This window comes from Saccostrea cucullata, unplaced genomic scaffold (genome assembly GCF_032062105.1).
Source record: "Saccostrea cucullata isolate Sc308-1 unplaced genomic scaffold, CSIRO_AGI_Scuc_v1 ctg8308, whole genome shotgun sequence".
NCBI classification, from domain to species: domain Eukaryota; kingdom Metazoa; phylum Mollusca; class Bivalvia; order Ostreida; family Ostreidae; genus Saccostrea; species Saccostrea cuccullata.
In genome coordinates this window covers 14,924-36,091 of record NW_026940156.1, presented here as the reverse complement: position 1 = coordinate 36,091, position 21,168 = coordinate 14,924, and the positions used below count along the sequence as shown (strand labels likewise).

Below are 21,168 nucleotides of genomic sequence, written 5' to 3'. Positions count from 1 at the left end.
ACAATTAGATTCTGCAAAAAATGAAAGAAGAGTGGTCAACACTAATTTTATGTTAATTTTTCAGTCTGTAATTTGATTTATTAAATTAATTCCTGTCAAACTTTAATGATTAGCTGCTTTTAAATGAATGATAATTATTGTTGATAATTCCGTATTGTGTTAAGAAAAATATAATTGAAGGAAAGTATTTGAATTTAAGTAAATTGTAAACACCCAGAACCACAAAGACCGCTAGAATGAAATTTCACCAAAAATCACCTTGGGTGCTCTCGCAGACGTCCAGGCTTTCCATATATATTGCGGCCATAAGAAACTGCGTACTTTACTGTGGAGTTTGCTGAATAAGTCATTTGGGAACTTCAGGTGTAATAATCCATATATTCATTGCATTAAAATATATCCCTTTCTGTTTTATTTCTTTGACATTATTGTTACCAAAGAGATGACATTTCAGGCTTTCTGGAAAGCCAAACTCGTACTTTAATATACTAGTAAAATCATAACAATCATTCCATTGGGGGGGGGGGGCACAGCCATACATTTTCAGTTTGACAACCAAAAACAAAGCAAACAAGCTAATTCGGAGACTTTGTGTTTCCCGCTTAGGGACAGAGTAAACCATGCGCAGTTCAGAGGGAGGGGCTGGGTGGGAGGAGGGGTCATATCCCCTTGACTGAATTTGTAGAATTATTAAATGCATTCTGATTGACATAAGCAAAAAAAATATTCCAATATGGATAATTCATAAAGATTTGATTGCCTATTCTTTATTATGTGTATAGAAGATTCTTTTTATATGGAATATTTATCTCACTGTAATGATGATTTCATGAGTTTGTTCAAGCCAAACCTCATATATTTTTCATTTCGCATGCTTAATACTACAGTATCATTTAGTAAAAAAATAATTTTTCGAAAAAAAAAAATTAGATCGTCCGAGATGCAAGCCCAGGCCCTCTCACATATGAAGCGAGACATACCACAAGACCACGGAACTGCTTTAAACAGACACAAATTATATGCAAAGATGAAGTCACACACATGTATATTTTCACGTTTGATCTTATCAAAATGTTACACAATGCATTGTGTCAAATTTAACCTTTAATACACAGTACAGTTCTAATAGATGTAATAAGAATATAAAGTCCACCTTTAGAACCTGCACGTAATAACTCTCCTCATGCCCCCGTGCTAAAAATAGCGACATTTAATACAATAAATACTAACGGGACAGAACACTTTGAGAGGGGTAAGAGAGGTCCTAGGGAGTTTTGGTATAAAATTACATTGCAAAAGCTCAAAATCTTCTTGAAATATCGCCCGGAAAGGATATTGTTTCATACAGATAGAATGTATCAATTTACGACCTTGAACTTTGACCCTTTGACCTTAAAATCAATAGGGGTCTTTCTTAGGCCACAGGAAGTTGTTATGTAAAATTTCATTGCAAAAGAGCAAAGGGTTCTCGAGACATCGCGCAGAAACGAAAGTTTTATTACAGACAGAATTTGCGAATTTATGACCTTGACCTTTGACCTTTTGACCTTGAAATAAGGTTCCTCTTAGTTCATAGGGAGTTGATATGCAAAATTTCATTGCGAAAGCCCAAAGCGTTCTCGAGATATTGTGTGGAAACAAAATTAATACCCCCCACTTTTCAAGCGACGGACAAAAAGTCATCAGAAAGTTTTTATTGAGGGGGCACAAAATTGAGGGGCCCCAAGCATTTAATAGTTATGATTTTTATAGTATTCTATAAATCGGCAAAATTATTGTGGGCACAATGTAAAGAAATGGGGGCACAATGTAAATAAATGTATCCTCATTAGTATTTCATATAAATAATAATTTTCTCCCTCATCAATGTTCTTGTTTAAAAAAAATGTCGACCTACTCATTCCACAATTTAAAATTCAACGATTTATTTTGTTTTCATACATATATCATTTTTTCTTGTAATCCAAATTTCCTTTTTATTTCGTTTTAATACAAAAAAAATTTTTCTTGCATTATTATTTAAGGACGTTCGATCCAGAGTTTTTGAGCGGATTTTGGTCCTGTCCTTTATTTATAAACTTCTGCGTCATTTTTAATTTCTAACATCAAATCTGAGTTCTACAATGCAAATTGAACTATATTCAATGAAAAAACCGCGATTAAAATCCATTCAAGTAGAGTTAAGCTAGGAACTATATTTTGTGGCGGAAGGTTTTTTAGAAGAAAATGATCAGTTTTTTTCCCTTTTGAACTACAACAGTACTGTTCATTTTAGATTCCCATTTTTCCATGCTGGTTGCACACAAAGCTGTTTTTTGCAGTGAAATGTGTTATGTTGGTTCTGAAATGTCTATTAAATTATTTCTTATGAATTCTTTCAACGAAGTTTGACAAATATAGTAGATATATTCTGAAAATCCTGGAAAAAAATGAGCCAATTTTAACGTAAAATTGACACTTTTTTAGTAATATCTGAAAATTTACATCATATACCCCCACTTCTGATGTTATTTTCTAAATATTTAAGTTACCTTTGAGCTATTTGCTTAAATTCAGAAAAAGTTTAAGACTTTAAAATAATTTTCTTGCTTATTAAATTTTCAATACCAGAAAAATTACATTTTCTTAGTGCAGAAAGGTCAAATAATTAATTATGCGAAGCAATCTGAAACTTTTTCGTAGTCACAATTTTAAAGTGTCTTATTCTAAATAGACTTTGAGTTCATTTTGTTTCATGCTTTAATTGGATAAAAATATTGGAGGGAAAACGTCGAAGATGTAATTTTTAATTAAGACACAAATTTCAGTGCAAAAAGGTCATATTAAATGTACTGTAGCGCCAAAAGAAGCACATTAACCCCCATTTCTTGTCTTAAATTTTAATTAAGCTATGTATGTAGAAACTAAAAATATACTTGGCAAAAAAAGTTTAAGACTTTAAATATCAGGATCGAACGTCGTTAAGCAAATGATCCATTTGTCATAAATATATTAAACGATTTCTTGATAGTAAAACAAAAAAAAGTGGTGTATTCAAAGTTGAACCTGCCTTTTGATTGGTTAATTCGGATCTTGAATCTCAAAACTCGAAATTCGAATCTCGTATTTCGAACCTCGAATCTCGAATGAGTCTTAAGGGCTTTCGTATTCATACCTGGCCATCTAAGTCACAAAATGACTTGACATGCCTCGGTCGATGTACAATGTACAACTACATGTACAATGTACCTCATCTGAAGTGTTTTATTGTTCGATGACAATGAAAGAATTATCTGAGGTTTGTCGAATCTTACATAAACTGCTGAAAAAAGAAATGTAACTGTACAGTGACCAACAGGTTTTATCAATGCATTATGTTTTGTTCTTATAAAGTTTTTGCCTTTCTGGGAAAATTTACATGTTTTACTTACATTTTTAAAAATTAGAAATATTACACTATTAAAGGAGACCCAACTCATTTTTCTCTGATCAAGGAAAATGTTTCTGAAATATATTTTGTGAAAACAAAGCTTCATATTTCAGTGCTCCAAGTCGCACTTACTTTTAGGTCGCTAAATGGCGACCTAAAATTTTTTGGGTCGCAATTTCAGAATTTCCGGTCGCCATAATCAAATTTTTCACTCGCCATGATGAAAACATGTAAATAACACAATTAAAACAATGAACTAACTTCCACATGTGTTATGTTTTAATGAAGATTATTAATTACTGTGACTAGAAATCTTTTAAATTGCTAGTTGAAGGATGTATCGAGATATTTTTTAAACATTAAATACAACCACCCTTTGTATAGTACACAGAAGAACACAAGTAATCTGATCCTAGAATTAGAGTTAAATCAAAAGAAAATAAAACTTTGACGGTTGTTAAGACAGGATTTTGCCAATTGTTTATCATGTTTACCTGTTTACTTACAACTACGTATCTTAACCATAACTCATATCAATGCTGCCAAAACACTTAATTGTGATATGCAAGCCATTGACCAAATGCTCTAATAACAAAGTCAGAGAAACTCTAAGAAGTTTACGATGTTTGGATGCCACTCTCTCAGAAAAAAATGTATATAGGTTTCTGGTTCTATCAAACTTGACTATTACAGCATGCTGTCATAACATTATGTGGTCTAAGTCCATACGATGCTTTGGAAAGTGAATTAAAGTATATATCTTCAAACATTGTCTTGATAGAGACTCTTGAAAACGTAAATCTCGATCCCGATCATAAAAAGATGGACGTTGCCAGCCCAAATTTTCTCAGTCGCGAAAATGCGACTTAGTTTTAATTTCTAGTCGCAAAACCAATTTTTTGGTCGCAAATGCGACCGTTTTAGTCGCAACTTGGAACACTGTATTTTAAAATATGTTTGGATTCTTGAATGTCGCTATTTTACGTTGTAGCTTTTTTTTACTGTTTAGTTGTGAAACTAAAATTAATTATTTTCTAAATTTATAAATACATACTAAATACAAGTATGTTTATTTCTGTAACAGGGTTAGATTTCATAATTACATCTCGGTCCCCCCCCCCCTTTAGGATCCCCACATAAAACAACCCGTCCCAATGAACGATAGATATATATGGGGTATGTGAACATATAAATATAATTACATTAGAATGATAAACATTAACCGGTCATTCTTTTTACAAAAAAATCCGAGGGGGTTAACTTCTGGGGATCGATAATATATATATAAAATTTACTAAAGATAATATATTCATGTATTGTGGGGATAGAGATCGGGAATAACCAGGTTTCAGAATTGTTCATTCTCTGGAAACAACTTCATTATCACCCAGATTGCATGATCAGAACATGATGTAGACTTAACACTGTGTAAAATTACTATATAATAGTGTGCAAGGTTTCCCTGTACATGCGGTGTGTGCTTTTTGTAGTTATTGACCTATACAAAATACACACACTTATTACCGTTAGGAAAATATTTTCAGCATTGTGCAGAATACGGCTAAGTTTCATGTTTGTACACTTTTTTTTATTTACGGAAAAACATTCTACCCCCCCCCCCTCTCTTTTTTTCGTGCATTTTTAATAATTTTACTGTAAAATTCCAACGTTAGAAACTGTAATAAACCTGAATAAAACATTTCAAATATATTAATTTTCGTACTTGATTTTCTGTAAGCTTTGTTGTCGATGATGTAAATATCCCAGTGTGGATGGAGACCTATACAGGATCTCACGATGTCAGGTCTCCCGTATCTCCAGAGCCACGTCACGTGATCGACACTGTCCTGTGATCTCCCTCCGTAATGTACAGCCTCCCCTTCTCTTCTTAGATCCGATAGAAACTCTTTTCTTTTATCCTCACTCTCCTTTAGTATCTGGTTTGAAATATTCACTGTAGAAGAAGATGATCGAGTATTGTCACACTGTTATACATATAATTTCCACCAAAATATTTCTAAGGAATTAAAGTTATACAAAAGTATATCATGTATACAGATAATCCAATAAAGAATCTCAGTTGTCAGAATTAAAAAAAAATTGTAAAGCTTCCGGAGATGGAATGAAAGCATCAGCCATAATGTACAAGCCTCATCAATGGTCAACATCTTAGGAATCATATCATGGAACGTTTAAAGTAACGTACGTTTATAAATATACCAATCTTTAGAATTCAATCAATCAATTGAAACATTTTCTGTATTTTGAGAAAAATTACATTTCTTTACAAAGACTTACATATCTTGTGTATCTCATCATATATATCCGTGTCCTCCATGGTGACGTGAGTCAGTATGTTCATCTGTAGACGGCGTATCAGTAAGCGATCCCAGACAGGACTAGTGACACACTTCTCTCCAGGTTTTCTGTTGTATCTCCGTGATCTCAGGTACACACTGGCTGTGTCATAACTACTGTGATAGATTGGTATATTAATGTCTATTGATGCTATCCAATACATTGTCTCATCCTTTGTGTCCTCCGTTATCTTGTCCTGATCTTCCCAAAGGTAATCACTTGACTTCAGTCTGTCCAGAGTCTGCTGTGCTTCCTCACTTGTTACAGGATTATAGTTACGGTACACGTTCTGTTGAACGTACGCGTACTGTCGTATCTCATTAAGTATGTCCAGCCACTCTGTGTTAGTGAAGTCAGGAGGACCGCAGTCAGAACACAGAAAACAGAATAACACCAACACCTCGTCATCAGTCAGTGTGGAGAACGGATCTAGAAATTGAACATACAATGATCAACTCACTGAAATGGGATATGTGCATACATGTAGTCTAAAGAGGGTTATAATTCAAGTGGTGCAAGCAAATATTTTCAGGGGGGGTGGGGTGGGGGGCTAAAAACTTCCTTGACAACAAAATTAAACTTCATTAGAATTTTATTCAGTATGTTTTCTATCAATAGTATTTGAATATATAAATGATCATGTAAGCCATTATTACACTATTTCATTACACCATCTTGAAACAAAATATGGCAATCCGTCTTTTAATTGTTTCTCTCTCTCTCTTTATCTCTCTCTCTCTCTATCGAAACAAACTGATTCATAGACTGATATACGTGTTTAATTTATGATTCAATTGATTGTAATTAAATTATGCTGAAATCAAAAATTTTTGATAACAAATAAGCTTTGATTTCCTTTATATATGTACTTTTTTATAATTTCTCTTTAAATACTCTTTAAATTATTTTCGGGTGTTGGGGGGTGGGGGGGGGGGAGAAATTTTGAGAAAATCGTTATTAGCTTATTTTATTCATATTGCTTACATTAATATAGAAATTGATTTTTTTTCTGGAATGTGAACAACTTTATTGTAGCAAGATACGTTAATGCTACGGGTACGTTTGAAAGAAATTAATTTGTCCTATTGAATAGAATTTGGCAGTATTTCTTTATAGTGGAGTGACACTCCTAGAAAAAGATGCCTAGTTTTCGAGTTTAATGGACCGTCGTACCCTACGGCTGAAAGTTATATTTTATAAAAGAGACATCCCTCCTCGTAAATTTTCGCACGGTCGTAGAGTTTTCTCAGGTCAAATTTCTTTTTTAACTTGCGATGAAATTGAAAAGTGGGGGTTTATTTAAGTGGTTTATTTTACTTGTTGATAATATTTTTTTCAAAGATTCATTATTGATTTTAAAAGAATATCAATGTGTGTGTGATAGGATAGCTACAGATATCTAAATTTAAAATGCAAAATTAATCAGGAATATTATTTGCCCCCCCCCCTTTAAAAAATCATGTTTTGTTATAAAAAATATGCGATATTGAAAACGAATGTTTACTTAAGCGTTAGAAAGATTTATAAGACAATGGTTTCTGATCAAACCGCACACTAAGTCTTGTATTCTACTTGATCTAAAAATGTGTAACTGGAAACGGATTGTAGAATCCCATCATATCTAAGAAAGAGACTCTCTTTGATCAAAATACTGATAAATATATTAAATTGGCTTCTATAATTAATAAGATAATAAGCTAATATTCAGTTTGAATTTAAATTGATGAGCATTTGAAAGTAATTTTCCTTTTTTCAATTTAAAAAAAATACGTAAAGGACAAACATGTCACTTTTCTTTCACATGCCCAAACAATCTTGTTATCATTTGGACATCCTGGCTTTTTGGCATCAATTTTATATTGTTTTTTTTTAAAGAATATTAAAAAATTATTTTAAAAATAATGAAAAAAGAAAGGTCATTTACATTTGTATTCAATTAAGTATATTTGTATATTTATACGTGTTTGAACAAGGTATCTTGCATGATTGGTATTGCTTTCTTCTAGAACGCCAGGGGACGGCGATCACTTTGGGCATGCACAAAGTAAGCGCCGTGTGATCGCGGTCTGATAAAAACACAGTAGAAACGTAGTATGTTCGCTGTAGCAGCGCAGTGAGGTCTCCGACAACGTAGTGGGAGCTCCGTACGAACGCTTTGAAGACGCACATGATCGCGGCACAAACGCAGTGATAATAGACTGCGCTTCCACGGAGACCTGAAGCAGATGTCACGGAGTCCTTGGAGATGTCACTGCGTTTCCATCGCGTTTTTACGGCGCATCTAATGATATTTATCGTCTTGTGATTTTTTCGACTGCGATTACACAGCGACAGCACCGAATTGTCATTGCGATCATTGCGCTCCCAGGTCGTCTCTACAGCGTCCGTTGGCGATCACAATGCGCTTTCACGGCGTTGTTAGACCGGTGTCAACCAGCTCACAAACAAGAGCAATAGGATCATATTTGATCAGCAATAATTCCAGAGAAAATTACACCAGAACTTGTTCTGTTGTTTCACTTAAATTTTGTGGAAAACTTTTCATTGTGTTTATTTTTTTACTTAATAAAATTAAAGAAAATCTAACAACACATCCGAACCGATAAATTGGAAAAAAGGAGTTTAATCATAAAACTATTAACTACTAATTATTTAGTACTAAATTATTTAAATAGAGCATTTTTAATTATCTAGAATATTTCTTGGCGTCATTAGAAGTCTTTTCATCGTGTTACTCGAATTTTTAAACAAAAATGTTTTACATTCCTTCTGAATATATATCAATGTTTATAGAACGCATTGTGAACGTACTGTGAACGCAGCAAGCGCAGTGAGAACGCCGTGAACACGAGGTGAAAACTCCTAATGCGCCGTGAAAACTCCGCGGAAGCGCAGTCAATCGCAGAGAGATCTCCGTGGGAACGCAGTAGAACGCCATGAGATCGCCGTAGAATCGCATCCGTCGCCGTAAGGACGCCATGACATCTTCATATTGTGAAAATTGAACAGAAATCTGTGCAATTTTCCTGCGATTTCACGGCGATTTTAAAAATTTAACAACGTTGTAATGACTCCGTGTGAACGCAGCTTGGTGTTACAGGGCCTTTAATCTGGAATAAACGGAGGCCAGCCTCGGCCACGTCCGACTCGTCAGGACTCTGAGTCCGGGGCCACTTCGGCCATATCCGACTCGATCATTTTAATATGTCTGTTTGTTGATTTATATTAACTGTTGCCATGGTTGAGACTCATCTAATAAATTCGGAACCCTTCATCCTTTGTTTTATCTCTGGAATTGCATATTGGTGGACCCTTGGGAATAAGGCACACCTACTGTATACTTCATTTTTACCTTACGGCCACACAGCGCCTTTACTTTATACCTCGTGCCCTCTACGCCAACATTCCCTTACCCCGTTCGCTCTGCAAACAACGGATGCAGTTCCAGACGAAATCTTAGTACCGTCCAAATCTACACGCTCACAATACTATCACCGTGCAGAATTGACCCTTTTTGTCCCCCGCCTTCGCGAAAGCGAGGGGACGTTAAATCTCATTCGTCTGTCCGTCAGTCTGTCAGTCTGTCCGTCTGTCAGTCCGTCACAAAAACTTTAACCTTACCCATAACTTTTGATTTAGCGGAGCTCATATTTCACAAGTGTATTCTTTGCGTCAAGACCTTTCTTTGGGTACCACCAAATTTGACCTTTTGACCTTGACCTTTGAGTTTGACCCACTTTTACACAAAAAATCCTAACTTTTTCTTTGGCCATATCTTTTGAATGATAGAAACTAGGACTTTCATAATTCACATATATATATTTGTGACAAGACCTTTCATTGGATACCAACAACTTTGACCTTGACATTGGAGATTTACCACCTTTTGAAAAACTTTACTCTCGACCATAAACCTTGAACGGTTAGGACTAGGGCTTTCATACTTCACATATATAGTCCTTGTAAGAAGACCTTTCATTAGATACCATGAACTTTGACCCTTTGACCTTGACCTTTGAGTAAGACTTTTTTCAAGAACTTTGACCTTGGTCACAACTTTTGAATTGCCAATACTAGGACTTTCATTTTTCACATATGTATTCTATGTGGCAAGACCTTTCTTTGGGTACCACCAATTTAAACATATTGACCTTTACCTTGGAGTTTAACCCCTTTTTACACAAAAATTCCAAACTTTTAATCTGGCAATAACTTTTGAATGGTAGATACTAGGACTTTCATATTTCATATATACATTCTTTGTGAAAAGATCTTTCATTGGATACCAACAACCTTGACCTTTTGACCTTGGAAATTTTTCATACTTATAAAAAACTTTAACCTTGGCCATAACTTTTGAATGGTAAGGGCTAGGGCTTTCATACTTCACATATGTAGTCCTTGTAAGAAGATCTTTCATTAGATACCATGAACTTTGACCCTTTGACCTTGACCTTTGAGTAAGACTTTTTTCAAGAACTTTGACCTTAGTCACAACTTTTGAATTGCCAATACTAGGACTTTCATTTTTCACATATGTATTTTTTGTCGTAAGACCTTTCTTTTGGTACATATTGACCATGACCTTGGAGTATGACCCCTTTTTACACAAAAATTCCAACCTTTTACTCTGGTAATAACTTTTGAATGGTAGATACTAGGACTTTCATATTTCACATATATATTCTTTGTGAAAAGATCTTTCATTGGATACCAACAACCTTGACCTTTTGACCTTGGAAATTTTTCATACTTATAAAAAACTTTAACCTTGGCCATAACTTTTGAATGGTAAGGGCTAGGGCTTTCATTACTTTACATACATAATCCTTGTGAGAAGACCTTTCATTGAAAACCAAAAACTTTGACCCTTTCACCTTGGCCTTGGAGTTCAGTGATGATTTCAAAATAAATGACATATGATAGGATGTTCATATTACGCACAATATGTCATAAATAATGACATCTCACCCACAAAGATACAGAAAGCGGGGGACCACAATTCCTTGAATTTGCTTTTTACAATATTTCTTTTGGACTTTTATTTTGAACTTAAATCTGTGTCAACTGTTATGTTCATTGAAATTATTTCTAAATCTTTATTAGTTGTTAGAATATGAAACACTAAATTTTACTTAATTGCATAGTGACACTCTAAGGACAATTATCGTGAACTACACAGGGACAGAGTGTTAGCCTTCACTAATCTCTAATACTTTATAGAAACAAACATGTAATTATTTAATTGGTGTTTCTCTCATGTTCATCTTATCAAACCTTTTAACAGATTGTATAATTTGCTCAACACATGTCATTTTGTCACTCAATTTGATAATTGTTTCCATAGAATTCTTTTATATACTAGTATCTAAATTGTATTTGTTAGTTCGGAGGCCAAACACATTACTGGCCACTTCCATCTGTGTTCCCCGCTTGTATTTCTTGAATGTTAAAATTGTTGTCCATCATTTAATTAAATGCATTTATTAATAAACTCGGAAACCAGATTACTCGTTACTTTGGACCTTTGTATGTTATCGGGAAGAGTCCTTGGAATACGGCTCTACTACTTCGGCCAACGACGCCACTCACTTCCCCTGCCAACATTCCCTCTTGCCCGATCAACGACACATCTTTTAGACCCAAACTACGTGGTTATACATTGATTTTTGACCATCTTTTATTTTAAATTTTGACCATAGAATTTTCTACGAGCGGACAAAAATTATTGCTTGATAATAAATCTGACCAAAAAAGAACAAATCAGCCGTAGGGTAGGGTGGTACATTAAATTCAAATTTTTGATGGTCTTGTCACTCCACTATTAGGGCAGAGAAAAACAGACGCCTCCAAAGACAAGGTAAGAATGTTAATAGTAAATGTTGAACACACGTTCTTCGTGAAATAAAACCAAACCAAGATATATACGTAAATTACCACAAGAATGAAAATGTTCGTGTACCCTGCCATGTAGATAAAAAGTCTCTTTAATGCATGATTTAGAAAATACTTTCAAATTTTCAAAGCATATCAACCCTTTTTAATTTAATCAATAGTTTGACAGTTTACACCATATCAAAAATATCGGTATTATAATCGGGTCAATCTCATTTTGGACTCCAGCCTAAATTACCCTTGTTATACCTCAGCCACTGAAGTTTGAGGAGGAAGAGTCAATATGTTATAATAAAAAACAATTCTTCGAGAAAAAAAAAGCACAAGATTATTTTTTAGCTTTTATTCTACATAAAACTTGTGACTTTGATCGTCCATCTGTTCGGGGTCTTTCTATGATTTAGAGGAATCCTGGATATACGTACCTTTCATTAGAAATCTAAAGAAGTTAATTCTACGATGCCTAAATTTCATTTGATCTCAAATTAATTATATTTTCTGAGACACGTGTACGATCATATTACGATATTTAATTAAAATTAATCATACGACTCTTAGAACTCTTATACATATCATCAGGAGACTAAAGAATCACAGAAGGACAGAGGAGCGGATCATGGACAGGTCCACTTCAATCTTCAAATCCCTGTACTTTTTGCTAAGAGCAGGACACATAAATTGTTTATTCAATGTTAATCTTTATTAACAAAAATAGAGATATAATGACTAGTAATATAACATCAACATTTACATAATACGTATTCACATATTATTTCAAAGAACATTTAGAGACATTCTAGTGTTTGCAGCCTTGATCACAATAAGATGGCTGGATATGTACAGGCAGTTTCACAGTGCAGACATTACAGCTTAAGTCAATCCACGGACCAAAGGGGAGTCGGTGGTGGGATCTGTTTTCTTTACTACCGGGAATGTACAAAGTAAAGAAACTGAAAAATAGCATTGGATACTCCCCTTAGAAAAAAAGATCCCTTTTAAATTGGCAGGACGTTATACGACTTCAAAACATTAACTGGCAGAGTTGGAAATATGCAGGTCAATAATTAGCTTATACGTCCCCCGCTTACGCGAAAGCGAGGAGACATTAAATTTCATTTGTCTGTCTCTCAGTCTGTCTGTCTGCCCGTCCGTCATTAAACCTTGTCCATAACTTTTGATTTAGTAGAGATATGACTTTCATATTTCACATGTGTATTCCCTGTGACAAAACCTTTCTTTGGGTACCACCATAATTGACCTTTGAACCTTAACCTTGGAGTTTGGCCCTTTTTTACACAAAACTTTTTAATTTTTACATTGGTCATAACTCTTGAACGGTAGATACTAGGACTTTATATTTCATATGTGTATTTTTGGGGGTGTTTCTAAAACGCGGAACGGAAAACGGAACGGAAAGCGGAACGGAACGGAAAACGAAATATATTAATTTAGATTAAATCACTAAAAATATACAAATATTATCATAAACGATATATACAGTAAAATTTTTCTAATCCGGACTCTGAGTACTCCGGATTTTTGTCCATTCCGTCTTTAAATTTTAGTCCCATGCACTTCTTTAACAAATTCATTAGAAAAAATTCTGTGTACTCCGGATACTGTCAATTCTGTATTCCGAACGGCCATACCGGTCCCAACTGCTCATAATTAATAGTAATTATTTCCTCTAATCCGGCCAAACCTGAGTTACTTCAAAGCAATTAACACCTTTCGTGGTGGATGTGATAATAACAGTGCCATGAGACGAACTCAGTGAAATGCGGTGGTAACACAGTCCAGATGAAAAAAAAATATTACTAGTATATGATAGAATTACAATTTTAAAAAAACTAATTTTGTTTTAAGTCCTTTTACCTCATTATACCATAAATACAAAAAAATATATGTACGCGAACAAAATATAAATCGGGATCGAAAATCGAACGCATTTCAAAATGGTGCCATAGCACTGTTGGGGAAGACGTAATTTTTTACATAAAAATTAAAAGTTCAATCCAATATTTAGTATATCGTCAATAATTGTGCATTATTATATAGCTAATAAATAGTCTCTAATAAAATACTACCAAAAATCTAGAAAATTTTAGCGTTGAATATCTTGACGTTTTATTGAACGCTAACTTTGCATTACGTATATGAGTATGCCCGAAACATTCCGAATATAATAATAATAATATAAGACGTAATTTTTTACATAAAAATTAAAAGTTCAATCCAATATTTAGTATATCGTCAATAATTGTGCATTACTGTTTTTACATTGAATGAGCTCTTTGACAAATGAAACCCAGTCCGCTTGATATATAGTAGGCCTATATTATGCGTGCCTGTAGAGTTTGATTTCGGTAACATTTCACCCGACTTTCAATTTTCGTGAACAAACAAGAAAAAACAGTTAGTAAAATGAGACTATTTTATAGTTCCAGACTCCAAAATATTGATTGATTTCATCATATTATTATATTATATATTATGTATATGATGTACTTGTAAATAAACAACGAAATTTTCAAAATTAATATTTTCCTGCATTTTTCCTGCACTAGGATTCTGTCTAAACCGGCCAAATTTTATGGAACCGGCGGTAGCGGTTTGGACAAATTATACTGTAATATACATATTGAATCCCTATTGTTAAAATACAAGCTGAGTTAGTCATGTTTAGTCTCTTATTCACGAAAATTATTGATTATAGCAGTGACTTAGAATCGTAAAGAAACTGAAAAATGACATTAGATACTCCCCTTAGAAAATGAAGATCCCTTTTAAATTGGCAGGAAGTTATACGACCTCAGAACATTAACTGGCAGAGTTGGAAATATGCAGGCCAATAATCAGCTTATTGTCCCCCGCTTTCGCGACATGTAAATCTCATTTGTCTGTCTGTCAGTCGGTCTGTCTGCCCGTCCGTCACGAAAACTTTAACCTTGCCCATAACTTTTGGTTTAGCAGACCTATGACTTTCAAATGTCACATGTGTATTCCCTGTGACAACACCTTTCTTTTGGGTACCACCGATATTGACCTATTAACCTTGACTTTGGAGTTTGACCCATTTTTACACAATTTTTTTTAATTTTTACTTTGGTCATAACCTTTGAACGGTAGATACTGGGACTTTTATATTTCATATGTGTATTTATTGTGGTAAGGCCTTTCATTGGATATCAGCAACTTTGACTTTTTTACCTTGACCTTGGAGATTTCTGTCCTTATGAAAAAACTTTATGCTTGGCCATAACTTTTGAACGGTAAGGATTAAGGCTTTCATACTTCACATATGTAATCCTTGTGTGTATTCTTTTCATTGGATAACAAGACCTTCTGACCTTGACCTTGAGGTTTGGCCTACTTTTTAAAAACTTTTACCTTGGCCATCACTTTTGAAGGGTTAGGCCTAGGGCTTTCATATTTCACATATTTATTCCTAGTGACAAGATCTTTCATTAGATATCAAGCACTTACATGTAGACCCTTTGACTTTAACCTTGCAGTTTGACCTACTTTTTTAAACATTTTACATTGGCCATCACTTTTGAATGGTAAGGGCCAGGGCTTTCATTCTTCACATATTTATTCCTTGTGACAAGAACTTTCATTGGATAACAAGATTTTTGACCTTCTAACCTTGACCTTTGAGTTTGACCTACTATACAAAAAAACATGACCATAGCTTATGAAGGGTTAAGGCTTTTATAATTTATATATTTATTCCTTGTGACAATGCCTTTCATTGGATATCAACAACTTTGACCCTATGACTTTGATGTTTGACCTACTTTACAAAAACTTGATTATTGGCTATAACTTTTGAATGGTAGGGACTAGGGCTTTCATACTTCACAAAATTTCAGAATTTTTCAAAATACTACGCCTCCTACCTACAGTTTTGGTCTGATTTCAATATAACTTGGCACACAAGTAGACTACATTAAGATACCGGTACATGATTCTGTGTATCTGTTTTTGATTTCAATGAACGGTGATTCCGTGGTTACTAAAAATAGAAATTTTTTGAAATACTTTCAAAATACATGTACTACTCCGTGTACAGTTTTGGTTTGATTTCAATATAACTTTGCACACAAGGAAATTACACTATTAGATACATACTTCTGTATATCGGATTTTGATTTCAATGAACGATATTGCCGTGGTTACTAAAAATAAATATTTCTATGAAATACTCTTAAAATGGTACTCCTCCTACAGGTTTGGTTTGATTTCAATATAACATGTCATACAAGTAGATTACCTACACTAAGATGCATAATTCACTTTATCGGTTTTTATTTTGAATAAACAGTGTTGTTTTGGTTGCTAAAAATAGAAATTTCTGTGAAATACTTTTTACATGCTACTCCAATTACAGTTTAAGTCAGATGATAATATAATTTGGCGAGCAAGTAGTAGACTATACTGGATACATAATTATCAGTTTTGTATTTTTGATTTCGAAGAAACCCTGTGATTGCATTGTAATCTAAAATTGAAAATTATTTTTAAAAAATCTAGAAATCTACTCCTACAGTTGTACATGTAGTCTTATTGCAACCTTGCCACAAAAAAAGACTTAATCAAGGATCATTATTCTGTTTATTGCTGTTGTAAAGTTTTATGTCCCAACTGTCACTTTTTTCTTCCTTTATTATAAGTACAAACCAGTAAAGCTACAGTCTCGACAGACTTCTGATTAAAATTTGGGTATCAATATATTGAATTTACATTCTAAGACAGATAAATATTTGCTTTGTTTCCATGCGTGGTCATCAGTGTTTCCCAAACACAACTTGTTCCTTTTGACTTTTGATTGAGAAGAGATAGGGCTTTCATATTTGACATGTGCATTAACTATAAGATATTCCCGAGCATACTATGATTTCTGACTCCTTGACCTTGACCTTCACGATTGACGATATTTTTTTTAAATCAAATTTAGTGATTTCTAAATGACATATGATAGGGCGCCCATATTTGACATCTCACCCACAAAAACATGGAAAGCGGGGGGCCACAATTGTTGTAATTTGCTTGTCAAACTAGAAATACAATGTAGATATATATGGAGACCTGAACATACATGTGTAAAATCTGACAAACAAAATGTGTCAACCCCTCTCCTTTTCTAATGACTGTCATCATTATCTAAAGCTACAGTCTACAGTTCACTCATAAATCTCTCCAGGAAGAAGCTTAACAACCCCTACCCACCTCCAACCCCACTTTGCCCACCCCAATAACAATATTTTTTTTTCATATTTGAGAATAGAAATCATATTAATATTTCTTCTTTGTCAAAATATTTCTAAAATAGAATTTTTGACTTTAGTTTATCCACCAACTGCTAAAAGTTCCTTGATCTGAGCCTGTAATCAATACTGGTTTTATAAGTATTTCAAAACGCTACTTATGATTGTTTGATCGATTGATCGTATATTGTTTAGCGTCCCTCTCGAGATTTTTTCACTCATATGGAGACGCCACCGCTTGCCGGTGGAGAGCTGCAACTTTTGTTCTGTACTCGGCACTCAGAATCATTGAGCAGGAAAGATCTTAAGTTTTTCGTTCCAACGCCTACTGTGACACGGGACCTCTGTTTCACAGGGGCCGGTAACATACTGTATTTGATTTTACGTAATCACTATTTGCATACATATATAGTGATTACATAAAATCAAATACAGTATGTTACCGACCCCTGTGCTCTGTTTATAGGGTCTGATCCGAAGGACCGGTCTCCACATCCTACAGTGAGATTCATACCCGCGGCGTAAGAATGAAGTGGATATGGGTTTTACTTAGTCATAAGCTTTATAAAAGAAATTAATTATTTTAAAAAACGATCTATAGACTCGCTTTCCAAGGAAACATTCTTGACATAAAGAATGAATAGGGGATTATATGAACTAGAAAATGTAGGTTTTTTTTAACGTTTTGATACTAATAGCGCTAAAGCAATGCAAAATTTCTAGTATCAAAATTAATGTCATTGAAATATTTTATACGCTAAATGATAATTATATATAACATGAAACTTAATTATTCTATCGGTGAAATCCAATCCTTGTTACTGTACAGTTCAAGAGATATTTAAAAGAATACTTGTAAGGCTTGGCAATTAAGCTATTTTAAAGAATACATGTTAGTTAAATACAACTAGTTTCTGTTTTTCTGTATAGACGCTCACCTGATATCTTTGTTTTCCAAACCCTGTAATCGCCCACAAAGTGAGAGAGATCTACAAGGAAATAATATCGCAATTAATTTTTTAAAAGATATTATACTATAAAGACATTCAATGGTCCTATTTTCACTTGAAGCATTCATAATTGAAAAATCATTTTACTTATACCACTTCAACGGATCTCTATTATCATGATTATAAAATGTTTAAATCTGTCAATGTGATGGCAAACAGGATTTTCTGACATGTACACAGTAATTGTATTTTGAACACATTTAGACGACTTTTTCATTTGCAAGAGTTATCTCAAATCCTCAGCGATATATCAATTTTTCTTATTCTTCCTATACATTATTTAAACAATAAAATGCTTTCTTTGTTTGTTATTACTGGAATTAACGGAAGCAGCTGTTGCAGAAAAAATGCATATGTATTTTTTTTTCTGCAATAGCTGCGACCGTTAATTCCAGTAATAACAAACAAAGAAAGCATTTTATTATTTATATCTGTATCTGTTTAAATAATCACTTAAAGTAGGATTAAAAAGATTAATTATTGTATTAATGATTCGAACTTCTTTATACGTTTCAATGATGGAACAGCCACTGATCAAGATACCTGTACAGGCAACATACAGGCAACATAGTTCATGCAGTGATTAACGCAATGGGGTTTCTTAAGAAATAAAGGAGAAAATATTCAACGGATGTAAATATTTATATATTTAAACCTTCTGAAGGTCTAATATATTATACTTTTACTGGTAGAGTATGGTAGAGATGGAACAACAAAAAACAGCATATAAACATACACACATTCATTTAAATTGTATTTATCAGACACTGTCCTCAAAGTGCCTTTTGAATCTTTGACTGCTATCGTGACTCGATCATCAAAATGGACAATTACTCTGGAATGGATAATGTGAAAAACAATTTTTATTGTTAAAAAATTCATTCTGAAAACAGTTGGAGGTGTAGAACGGTACACGGTAAAGTGTATCTACATTTACTGCCCACAATGTCGTCTGTTGGTTTGAAGCCGACTGAAACGTTGCAAAGTCATGTACATAGTGTATTGTCTGTTTGTATTTGTTTTATTTGTAGTTTAAGCCCCCCTCGAGAATTCTTCCTCATATGGAAAAGCAACCTCTTGCCGGTGGGGAGCTGCTAATTTTGTCTAAATTCGGCACTCATGGCCCCACAGATGTATTATTTTGCTTGTAGAATGAATCGGAACACCCCCCCCCCCGGTGTTCTGGTATCCACCACTGAGAACATGATCTATACTCACTCTTTCATCCCTGATGTTTTCGAGGTTCGTCATCCTCTGTAATGTTTAACGAACGTTTCATATCGAATGTAGTTCGTTATTTCCACATATTTTATCTGAATAAAACGGAATTTTCTATTTATAATGACGTTTTCACATAAGTTTTAACTTTTCTGACACAATGGCTTTTGAAAAAAAAATATTTCAATGATGTCGATTATTTTTCAATAATCCTTAACTACTTATATTGAAAGAATGTATAAACCTTCACATGATCTAACTTGAATTCCCTTTTTTTCACGAATTAGTTATGTTACTTTTATGGCATGATAGGCTTCATATTGGAACCAATAGTTCTTAAGATGGAACTGAAAATGTGAAAATTCTTTCTCGATCTTAGTAAATATTTTTCAACACAGCTTTTCAAGTCCAAAATAATGAGTAAATGTTCACGGGATATTGTCGCCAACTACCAAATGAGCCAAACTTTGTCTGAACATGCTGTCGTCGATTACGTAGGAGGAAGAGTGGCTCGACTTGGTGCACATTGTCCCTGGCGGCAATACTTGTATGTATGTGTAGTAAATGAAGAGACTTACATGTATTATCACTGTCTGCAGTATGGATAAAACGACATGTGTATACCATTATGCAACTAGCGGGTACTGTTTTTTTTTTTTTACAAAAAAAATAACCACATGTCTCCCCTTCTTTACCAACATTTAGAAGTGCAGTTTTATGATCAAGGTGGTCAAAAATAATAATGTACTGCATCTTTCAAGTTTTCAAATTAAAAGGATCTAAATTTATGGTCTAGTATTGTTTTTTCTCAATCTAATCTTAAATGGGGAAATTTTTCAAGGTTAAATAATTTGATATAGTATATTTATAATGGCTTTACTTGTACATAGGACCAAGTTTCAAATCCTAATGTCAAGAAAGGTCTCAAGTTATGTCTTGGGATATATTTTCATGTGAAAGTTTGACCTTAATAATTGGATCAATCTTTCTACGACTCGCTTATAAGTCGGACACTGAGTTTTGTACCAACATTAAACTCCCAAAACACCGACTTTTTGGCGCATATTAATGGTACTTCTCTATTTGCTACAAGCGTATCCAATTCTTTGTTTTATTTTTATTACTAACAGACTTATTTGCTTAGATGCAAGTACATGCATTGGTCATGTTAAACTTTGTTAGTAGCTTATTTGTTCGGAGGATAGCATATCCTCAAATAACACTTTGATTTACATGTACTATAATAAAAACTTTTGAACTTTGATTCACTATAACGTAAAATTTGAATATTTGACTTACAATGGTTGTAAAAACTTTGGAACTTTTATTTACTATAGAACTTTGATTTACTATAGAGAAACCTTTGGAACTTTGATTTACTATATTTAAAACTTTGGAACTTTGATGCAATTATGTTTTTGATTCTCGTTCTCTAAATTTTATAATAATGATTACAAATTTAAGATTTATAAAAGAATTTAAAAAAAAACAACAAAGAATCATCACGTACAAGAATTATATATAAAATATTATTATTAATGTAAATGTGATTTTTTGTATCGATAGATGAGCAATATTTTTTTTTAACTATTAGAAATTTAATATTATGAAGATGTAAATTTAGTTTCATATATCAAGGGAAAAAATATACTACAAAAAAGTTTTGCGTCATTTAAAACTAAAAAAAAATGTCTCATCAACTTCAGTCACATGGATTTTTTCATCTTATAAATGTAAATACATGTATTTCATTTTGATAAACTACGTTTAGAAGTATATTTAAATAAAAATTTACTACAAAAACCAGCCACAAACAATCCAACATCGACCCCTTAAAACAGCTAAAAAATAATTTAAAAAACGATAACTACATGTGAGACTGATTAAAAAATCTTTGAAACGTTGATAAAGTATAGTAAAATCTTTGAGAATGTGATTTACAGTAGTTATTGTAAAAAAAATTGAAAAATTTGTTTAAATATAGTAAACAATTGAACCTTTGATTAAC

General features: G+C 33.4%; 1 protein-coding gene across 1 annotated transcript in view; it reads right to left on the bottom strand.

The window, feature by feature from the left end:
• LOC134254889 (uncharacterized) overlaps positions 1-21,168 on the bottom strand; it is an 89,233-nt gene that overhangs the window by 54,396 nt on the left and 13,669 nt on the right. The window contains exons 7-9 of the mRNA XM_062737420.1: positions 17,871-17,921; positions 5,708-6,196; positions 5,133-5,363 (exon numbers count right to left, since the gene is read on the bottom strand). Of these exons, the coding sequence (XP_062593404.1) occupies positions 5,133-5,363; positions 5,708-6,196; positions 17,871-17,921 (771 nt within the window). The remainder of the gene's footprint in view (positions 1-5,132; positions 5,364-5,707; positions 6,197-17,870; positions 17,922-21,168) is intronic.